This window comes from Camelina sativa, chromosome 10 (genome assembly GCF_000633955.1).
Source record: "Camelina sativa cultivar DH55 chromosome 10, Cs, whole genome shotgun sequence".
Lineage (NCBI taxonomy): Eukaryota > Viridiplantae > Streptophyta > Magnoliopsida > Brassicales > Brassicaceae > Camelina > Camelina sativa.
Window position 1 is genome coordinate 18,489,051 of NC_025694.1, and position 10,806 is coordinate 18,499,856.

Genomic DNA, 10,806 nt, shown 5'->3' on the forward strand with positions numbered 1-10,806 from the left:
TCAAGGGAAGGTTTAGGACTACACATCACCCAGAAGCTGGTGAAACTCATGGAGAGAGGAACGTTGAGGTACCTGCGAGAGTCTGAAATGTCAGCCTTTGTGATCCTCACACAATTTCCCTTGATTTGAAGCACAACACCACCTGTCTTCAATATTTCCATTATTGTTGAGAATAAAAGTGGTGCTTTTGATAATATATGCTTTAGTTACTGTAACTGTGTAACATAATTTGGATAACAGTATATACATTATTATATCATACTGTATGTTGTTTATCCTGATTGGCTTATTTGAGTCATACTACAAATAGTGAAAAAGTAAAGAATAAAATTAGTGGTGATAAACAGAACCAAACCAAACCGAACCAATTGAACTCAAACCAAACCCAATTTTACACTGTTCGGTTATGTTTCTTTTCAACTCAAACAGTTCGGTTCTATTTAAAACCAAACTGACCAATAACTTAATGTGCTTATTAAATATATTAATTAATAAAGTTGTAAATATATGATCTTAATTAGTACCACTTGTGTTTGGTTTCTATTTTTCTTTATTTTCAAATTTCTAATAAAATTAACTAAATATAAATATAAATTTAATTATCTTTAATATTTATTTTAATATGGTTAAGTTTTTCTTCCTTTTCTAATTTATTTGATTAACTCTCTAACAACTTGTTGATTATCAAACCACAATAATTTTATTTTGTTACATTAATTGATTTTTAAACCAAACCCAAACCAAACATAAACCGATGCAAACACAAACCAAACCAACTGTAACTTTGGTTGAGTTTAGTTAGAGTTTTACCAAAACCATATAAACCGAACCGAACCGAACCAAATCCAAACTTAAACCGAAATGACCATCTCTAAAATAAAATTAAAAAAACTGGTTCAGTTGAATAGTGCTTTGGGCCTAATTGATTTTAATTGAGCTCGACTGACTCCAATTTTCTCACCGAACAAATAAGAAAAAGGACGCCGCTCTCTCGAGTTTTACTTTTATGGTATTGCACCCAGTGGCGGATCCAGAAATGTTTTGAACTAGGTGCAAAAATTTATTTAATAATTAAAAAATATATATTTACAAAAACTTAATACTCTACGTTCACTCATAGACTGAAATCTCTTTATCACTATTTCATTAATGACATAATCAAGCAACTTTTTTCAATATAATATACAAGACAGTCACTTAGAAATGAGTTTTTTTTTCTCTAATCCTCTGTTTCACCGTTGAGAAAGGAATTCAATACAGTACAATTAATGTAGTTTAGAAAATTATGGAAAAAAAAATATTTGTATAAGGGATTTAATTAGATTTATAAGAAAATTGCCTATTATTATCCTCAGATCAAAAGAAAAAGGAAGAAACTTAAGTAGATTTATAATTTGGTATATCTATTGGGCTTTAAACATTGAGGTGCAACTTTACATTCAATGTGGTGCATAATATACATATATTTTTTTTTTAAATCCATATGATGCACTTGCACCCCATGTATATGGTGGATTCGTATACAACCCGCCGCCTACTATTCTCTCTGTCATAAAGCTCCCTTAACCTCTCCATCGATTCCGGTTTCGCTTCTCTGAGGTTTGTTTTGAATCTCAAAGTAACTTACGTAAAGATTGAGGATAAGTCAAACTGTTCCCAAGTTCTGTTCTATTCGTTAAAGATTTGGTCCATTTGGAATCCAAAATTTCTGCGCCATTATTATTTCTCGATGATGGATATGTTTCCAAAACTTAGGAAAAAAATATTGCGATTTTTGATAACTGATGGGGCTTATTTTTGTTTGTATTTGTAAATATGGGTGTCTCATGTCAGAGAAACATGCTATTAAATGGCTGCAGAGACTGCGGAGGCCTTAAAAGGGGATGAACGTGATGCGTTCACAGTGGTTATGGGAAGCAAGACCCCAGTTCTTGAAGGAGAAGACACATTGGATGCGAATGATAAAGATATAACGATCAATTCTTTCTCCGTCTTAGCTCGAGGGAAAGAACTTGTCAAGAACGCCTCCCTCATGATATCACTCGGGAAAAGGTATGGATTGGTCGGGACTAATGGAGTGGGAAAGTCCACAATGCTAAAGCTTTTAGCATGGAGGAAGGTTCCAGTTCCCAAGAACATAGACACTTTTCTTGTTGAGCAAGAAGAGGTGGTCGGTGATGAAACTAGTGCTCTGGATGCAGTTGTTTCTGCTAATGAAGAGTTGGTTAAACTAAGGAAAGAAGCAGCAGATCTGGAAGCTCTGAAAAGTTCGTCTAATTGTGATGATGATGATACTGGTCGAGTGAAGCTTACTGAATTGTATGACAAGCTACAAGAGTTGGGATCAGATATATGATGCTGAAGCGCATGCTTCCAAAATTCTCGCGGGGTTAGGTTTCACAGAAGGTAAGATAGCGATTCCAACTAAGTTACTCAGTGGTGGTTTGAGGATGCGGATAGCATAGGCTAGAGCTCTCTTTGTGCAACCTACTCTACTGTTGTTAGATGAACCAACCAATTATCTCGACCTGAGAGCTGTTTTGTGGTTAGAGGAGCGTTTGTGTCGCTGGAAGAACGTACACCTTAATTGTTATTTCACATGATGTTGATTTCCTCAACATTATCTGTACGGACATAATACATTTGCACAACCAGAATCTCAACCTCTATCTATAGGACATAAATATATGTAAATATAAGTTTAGGGATCTAAGTGTAAATATCTCAACCCTAGTCTCCTCCTCTGTTGTATAAATATGTAGCAACTCATTAACTTGGATATATAAGAAACATTCAGCTTCTATATGGTATCAGAGCAGCACACGACATCTCCCACCTTACGTTTCCTCCTCATACTCCAGAACACAACGGGATTTCAGAATGGAAGCATCGTCACATCGTCGAAACTGGCCTCACCCTCATGTCCACTGCCTCGGTACCAAAAGAACATTGGCCATATGCTCTTGCTACTGTTGCCTACTTAATTAATAGGCTACCAACACCTGTACTTGCTCTCCAGTCACCGTTTCAGAAGCTGTTTGGTACCCCTCCTAATTATACTAAACTTCGCGTGTTTGGCTGCTTGTGTTTCCCCTAGTTGCGCCCTTATACACAACATAAGCTTGATGATAGGTCTCGAGGCTGTGTTTTTCTTGGGTACTCGGCAACTCAAAGTGCTTACTACTGCCTTCACATTCTGACTGGTCGTATGTATACGTCTCGACATGTCCAGTTTGTCGAGCACGTGTTCCCGTTTCATGAATTGCCTTCGCTTCCACAAGACTCCGCTGCCACTACCACCGAACCTTCGCTCTTGTTGTCCTCGTCGGTGGTTTCTCCTGTTGCTGTCCACTTTCCACCACCGACAACTGCTCCCACATCTAATCCTGGTCCGGCGGCCCCAGCTCCCGGCGGTTTTGATAATCCGCTGTCTCTTAACCGTGATAGACGCTTTACATATCAACGACGGAATCCCCGTGTCCAACATGGTCCACTACCATCGACTTTAGCCCCACAACACGACCAACCACACCACGATCAGGTTCAAGACCGATCTTCATCGTCGTCCTCTGGTGCAACTCCATTGTCCTCCTCCACGGTGTCACGACCTTCATCTATAGGACCCTTGTACTCTGATCCTCACCTGTCGACGTCTTCATCATCCCATGTATTACCCTCTAACTCTACCTCTTCTTCTTCCTCCACTTCTAACACGGAGCCCACTGCTCCCCATGAAAATGAATCGCAACCCACGATTCAGCCTCACCCTCTTCCTAACGAGCCCACTGATCCACGACAAAATGAGTTGCAACCCCCAACTTAGCCGCAACCTCTTCTCCATCCCCCACCACGCCAAGCTATCCCAATACAACCACAGAGCCAAAATAACATTGTTGAGCCACCACAAAATAACCACAAAATGAAAACTCGAGCCAAAAACAACATTACCAAACCTAACCGTAAATACGGCCTTCATGTTACCTCTCAGACCATTTCCAAAGAACCGAAAACAATAATCCAAGCTTTAAAAGACCCAAACTGGCGACGTGCAAGTTCAAAGGAGTATAATGCTTTAATAGGAACTCATACTTGGGATTTGGTTCCACCTAATGCACAACAGAAGGTTGTTGGTTGTAAGTGGGTCTTCACAACCAAATATCTTGCTAATGGTGATCTTGACCGATACAAGGCTCGCTTAGTTGCAAAGGGATATCACCAACAGTACGGCAAGGATTATGCAGAGACCTTCAGCCCTGTTATTAAGTCGACAACAATCCGCGTAGTACTTGATGTTGTTGTGAAGCTTGCTTGGCCGATCAAACAGTTGGATGTCAATAATGCTTTTCGTCAAGGTGAATTAACTGAGGAGGAAGTTTACATGTCACAACCGCCTGGCTTTGTTGACCCCGACCATCCGCATCATGTCTGTCGCTTACGGAAACCGATCTATGGTCTCAAGCAAACTCCGCGTGCATGGTATATGTCTCTAAAACAACATCTCCTTGATACTGATTTCACTAATTCACTTTCGGACACTTCATTGTTCCTTCGCGCTTCGGGTTCCACGCTCACCTATGTACTTGTTTATGTCGACGATATCATCGTCACTGGCAATCATTCCGCTGTTGTTGAGAAAGTTCTTCAATCTTTTGCTGAACGTTTCTCCATCAAGGATCCTACTGACATTCATTACTTTCTCAGCATCGAGGTCTCACGATCATTTGGTGGACTCCATCTCATGCAACATAAGTATATTATAGACCTTCTTTTCAAAAACAACATGCCTGAAGCAAAACCCGTTGCAACACCACTTCCTACTTCTCCAAAGTTAACCATTCATGGTGGTACCCCTCTTGAGGATGCCTCTCAGTACAGGTCTGTTGTTGGAAGTTTACAATATCTCTCCTTCACGCGACCTGAATTTCCTATGCGGTAAACTGCATGTCTTAGTTCATGCACTGTCCGACACAAGACCATTGGATTGCAGCAAAACGAGTCCTGCGCTATCTCGCTAGCACTCCCACACATGGTATATACATGAATGCTTCCTCTCCCGTTACTCTTCATGCCTTCTCCGATGCAGATTGGACTGGTGACATGGATGACTATGTTTCTACGAATGGTTATGTTGTCTACAATGGTCAGAATCCGGTCTCATGGTCTTCAAAGAAACAAAGGGGTGTTGCACGTTCCTCCACAGAAGCTGAATATCGTGCTGTTGCCAACATGGCGGCTGAGGTACGGTGGTTATGTTCTCTTCTCTCTGATCTCCACATTGTCTTACCCACCACACCGGTCATATATTGTGACAACATTGGAGCGACCTACCTTTGCGCAAATCCTGTTTTCCACTCAAGGATGAAACACATTGCTCTCGATTATCACTTTGTTCGGAATCAGATACAGTCCAAAATGTTACGAGTCTCTCATGTGTCGACTCACGATCAGCTGGCCGACACACTCACCAAACCACTCCCACGAGCAAAGTTCACTGACGCATGTTTCAAGCTGGGTGTAGCAAAGCTCCCTCCATCTTGAGGGGGCGTATATGACATAAATATATGTAAATATAAGTTTAGGGATCTAAGTGTAAATATCTCAACCCTAGTCTCCTCCTCTGTTGTATAAATATGTAGCAACTCATTCACTTGGATATATAAGAAACATTCAGCTTCTATACTATCGTGGTAATTTTGATGCTTTCGAAACTAGATACATTCAGCAACGTAGTGAGATGTACAAAAAGTTTGAGATATACGAGAAACAGGTCAAAGCAGCAAAGAGGTCTGGAAACCGTGCGCAGCATGACAAGGTAAAGGAAAGGGCCAAGTTTGATGCAGGGAAAGAAGCATCATCCAAGCTTAAGGAAAAGGATGAAATGCTATATGATTTTTGAGAACCAATCAACCTCCCTCGTTCTCTTCTGCAATTGAGAAGTTAGCTTCTGCTATCCCAACAGGAAAGATTGAAGGCTCTCAAATGTTGATTTAGCCATAGATATGGGGAAACGAGTAGCGATCTTTGGGCCTAATAGAGCTGGCAAGTCCACTCTTTTGAATCTTCTTGTGGGGAAGGGAGAAGCAGGAGGTTCAGATCCAACTGAGGGTGAAGTGATTAGAAGCCAGAAGGTGAGGGTCGGCAGTTTACTCTCAACACTTTGTTGACCAGTTAACAATGGAGGAGACACCGGCTCAGTATCTTCTTCGTATGTATCCTGACCAAGAAGGATGTAGCAAACAAGAGGTGGTGCGTGCGAAACTAGGCAAGTTTGGTTTACCAAGTACTAACCATTTAACTCCATTTGCGAGATTGACTGGAGGACAAAAGGCTAGGGTTGTGTTAGCCTCTATCTCAATGAAGAAGCCACACAATTTGGTTCTTGACGAGCCAACAAATCACCTGGACATGGAGACTATAGATGTGTTGGCAGATGCACTAGTTGGGTTCAAAGGAGGAGTTGTGTTAGTGAGTCATGACTCGAGACTCATATTTCGTGTCTATGAGGACGAAAGAAGAGTGAAATTTGGCTTGTAAATGACGGAACAGTGACTTTCTTCCAAGGCACGTTTGAAGAGTACAAAGACGAACTCATTGGAGAAATCAAAGCAGAGGTTGATGACTTATTCTCTTCAAAACAGAAGAAGAGGTTGATGAGTTCCCTGTGAAAATAATAACAATCCATCTATTATTCTTAATGTTGATCAACGACTTTTTATTAAATCTTTGTGTATTCTTAAATTAATTCGAGTTTCATGAACTACAATGTTTAAAGATCAAATTGAGATGAATCTTTTCTATCATAAATTCGTTATAATTTGATCATTTATATAAGAAAGAAAAAGATGATTCAAAAAATATCAACTAGTTTTTGGGAAGTAAACCTTCACTCTAAAATTTTGCAAGGGAAGTATTTTGATCAAAACATGATCTTCTAGTTTCACTAGATTATGAGGATGGTCCAGACCACACCACACACGTACGGGTCCCCTCGTCGAATTGAGAAGATGGTCCCCAATCTCCTAGTTTCACGACATTCCTATCGAGTTAATGTCACTTCCTACAACTTAAATTATAAATTAGTTAATCAAGAGATTTGCTTGGTAATTAAGCTGTTAATTCATTGTTTCAAGGTGCTTTGTACCCAAAACTTCAAACAAGAGGATGCTTAGCTACTACCTTTGCAACTGGCCGACAAGTGGCACCTGCTTTTTTTTTTTTGGTGCTTTTCTTTTTTTTTCTTCTTCTTTCGTTCCAAAGTTATTGATTGCATTATTTTTGTAATCTTGTTTACGTAATTTATAATAGTAATTTTGTATTAGGACCATTTTTTGTTGAACGCAATTTTTAGTCCTTTTTTTGTTGATTCTTTTTATGCCTGCTTGATCAATGACACTTTATACTGTTTGACATGCGTTGGTTACAAGCTAAAATTAGATATCTCTCTCTATATATATATATATAGATATATCTTTCTATTATATGTAACATATATTTTTGGCATCTAAAGGTTTTTTTGTGTGTTGAATTCTATAAACATGTGCATTCTTTGATATCTATTTTTTCCAAAAACTTTTTATGGTTTTTCGATTTTAATCTTTCTCTTTGTCTCGTTATTGTAGGTACGTGCAGAGAGATAGAAGATGTTCCAGTTTATATGCTACAATAATAGGATTGGAACGTTAAATTCATAAGGAGATTATAACTATACATCTAGAGGTGTGTGAATATAATTTGTTTCAGTTTCACTCAAAGTAATAGTGCGAACAGAGGTCTTGGTATTTTTCGGTGCGTGAAATTTATCAATTTTACTGTTTATCATCCAATTAATCATGTTCAGTTTTAGGGGACACATCCTCGTTCATAGCTTCCAAGAGTCTTTTTATATCCTTTTGGTTAGTCGTTACACACAAAATAATATGCATTTTTTGGTGTTTGCAAGAACAATATAAACTTTTTAATCAACAAAACATACATTCTAGACACCAAAACATACTCTATATATACAATATATCTATCGAGATAGGATATTCTATTTTCGCTTAAGAAGTACTCTACATATATCTTAATATCTAAAACTTGGTTTAAATGATAACACATAAATTGGTAAAAAAAAATTAAAACTAAACTAAAAAGAGGGAAATGAGAGGAAGTAACAAAGAAATGCAAGCAAGAGAGATTTACCTAAATTTCACCTCAATGTTAAATGAGATGGCAAATGTGGTCGGTGACAAAGGACGAAATTAGAGTCGGCAACATGGTAAGTGGCTGCATATAGTTTCGGCAGTGGCAGCGGCAAGTTTTGTGGATATCTGAGTCTAAGCGATTTTGTTTAGAGCTTAAAAAAGATGAAAATATATGTATATACAATTTAGTGATTTTTAAGGTAATTACTGGCGAAATATATGAGTTTTCCACTTTTTTTTGTCAAAAAACAAAATAAAAAACTTACCACTTATTAATTATTTTTATTTTAGTGTGTTTTGATAGGGTATTTGCAAAAATACTTTTTGTTTATACTTTTTACAAAAATACTTTATCTTGTAACTAAAAATCTTAAGTTTAAGTTTTAGCCAATGAATACTTTTTAACAAAAAAATTGGGAGATTTTTTATAAAATTTAAAACCCATGACCAACTACTTCGCCGAAGATCTAGCAAGTCTTTTTTTTTTTTTGTCGTAATTTAGCAAGTCAACTTAAGTAAACTTTGGATTGTAGTGAACTTTTTAGAGACGGGAGGAATTAAAATGTCGCCAGATGGTAATTGGTAAGCAGGGAGGGTTGCACATGGCTCACCGACACTCTCAAGTCTCAAGTCTTAAAAAGCCTTGGTGAATGGAGGAGCATTGAGCAAGTACAGTTAAAAGGTTTATTAGTTATGGTCTTTTTGCTCTTTTGGCTTCTGCGATTCGAAAAGAATAGACTACGAACGTTTTTTTTAATTTATCTTTCACTGTTTTTCTTTTCTTGTTTTGTAGTTTGTACTACAACATATTTGTCTAGTAAGAAAGTGTTAATTTTGTACTACAAAATTAATCTTTAGGCATGAGTGATATATCAAAAATATAATAGCAATATTATAGAATAATTGAATTTTGCTAGCGAACAAACTGAACCCTGTAACTTTTTTTTATCATAATTATAAGATGTTGAAAGTCTAGTTTTAAATAGATTTTTAGCTTTTTAGCGTTTTACAACTTTTCTACAAATTTTTTACCATGTTTAGCTAACCCACTATAGATTTTAGTTATTCATTATTTTGCTAATTTATCTACGAAATAGACCCATTATTGTATTGTATTTTATTTTGTATTGTTTGCGATATTCAAATTCCAGCATATTCAAACAAAAATGATCTAGTTTAATGTAGGGTGGTTTATCTCGAGATTCCAAATTTTCGTTAATGAGGAGGACTAGTTAAGGATTGAGCTGTTGCTCCTGATCAAATCTCGATGCAAATAGAAAGAAGAATATAATAGTTTATGCTCAATCTTCTTCCTATAATTCACCTAATTTATAAACCCTTTCACGTTTGATTATTTGAAGTACATTTACGTATTAAACTTTTTTTGGAGTCCTCTCTCTTTATTATACCCACTATTTCCTAGTGGAGTCTCTCTCTCTTTCTTTTTTTCTTCCAGATTTGTACATCTACTCATAGTTCTCTAGGGTTTTTGTTTTTGAAAAGTGTTTCAATCAAGCAACATCTTTTTGAGAGTCATATAAAATGGTTGAACTCTTGTTTCTTCTATCTTTTTTGGTGGAGCTACAAAGTAATTGCTTTCATATGAATCTTGAGAGCATAAAAATGAAAGAAGGGGTGAGTTATATTTCATTGCTTTTTAAGAGACCAGTTTCATGGTTGTCTTTTCTTGCCCCACTACTTCTTCACATCGTAGGACTTGGCTTCTCCCAAATCCTAGTTACCTCAGCTGCTTTGTTCTTCTCATCTTTCTTCTTCCCTCTCACAATCCAAAAACCAAACTTCAAGGTTCAAGATCTTAGTCAACAAGATCAGTACTCTCTAGGAGAGACTGAAGTATCTACGACGACCACTGATGATATTGTCAAAATTAAGGACGAAGACGACGGAACAATCCCTGATGAGGAAAGCCTCATAGAGCTCTCCTTACCAAGTGGTCACTACGTTGGCCACCGCTATAGTACTATGATTGTACAACAAGATCAAAAGGTCATGTACAACAACATCCCAGATTTCAGGCTTATCCAACTATCAGCCGAGTATGAAGACGATAATCTGATCGAAATTGACATTTCCATCGGATCCATCAAGTGTTCAAGGTTCCAGATCAAAGCCTGATACATCTTTCATATATTTCTATCACTATAAAAGCTATTAATAATATATCGGATGTATAGTAATATTAATTGCGGTTTATTTTTGCACGTCACAACTGCTCATGTTTTTTTTTTTTTGTTCTAAATATCTCCATTCATGGGGTTTTTCTATATATTATTTAGCTACAATACTTAATCCAAAGTTTTAGAAATTTTCTTTGCCTTTTTACTACTGATTTGTTTTCAAGATATTGCGTAATTAATTTGCATCACATCATGTGGATTAGTACTTTCCTTTCGTTCGATAAATGTATTAAACTCCAAAACTCGTATTCAGATAGCATAAATCATGCATAACACTTTCGCCACTATCTTACAAAGTAGAACTGCATCAGTGGAACCAAAGCTCTCTATCTGTATTGAACGGCCTCAGTGGAACAATCAAAATAATGGCAAGTTTGTTATGGCCGATCTCGGTGAATGAAATCCCTATCTGGTTACAAGATATT

General features: G+C 37.3%; 2 protein-coding genes and 1 pseudogene across 2 annotated transcripts in view; all 3 read left to right on the plus strand.

Annotated features, from left to right (window-relative positions):
• Positions 1-289, plus strand: part of LOC104719286 (phytochrome C-like) — a 5,836-nt gene extending 5,547 nt beyond the window's left edge. The window contains exon 5 of the mRNA XM_010437170.2: positions 11-289. Coding sequence (XP_010435472.1) covers positions 11-129 — 119 coding nt within the window. The 3' untranslated portion in view covers positions 130-289. The remainder of the gene's footprint in view (positions 1-10) is intronic.
• LOC104720483 lies at positions 1,850-6,665 on the plus strand (annotated as a pseudogene).
• Positions 9,568-10,394, plus strand: LOC104719287. The gene has a single exon (XM_010437172.1). The coding sequence runs from the start codon at positions 9,726-9,728 to the stop codon at positions 10,317-10,319; it is 594 nt and encodes a 197-aa protein (XP_010435474.1). The 5' UTR covers positions 9,568-9,725; the 3' UTR covers positions 10,320-10,394.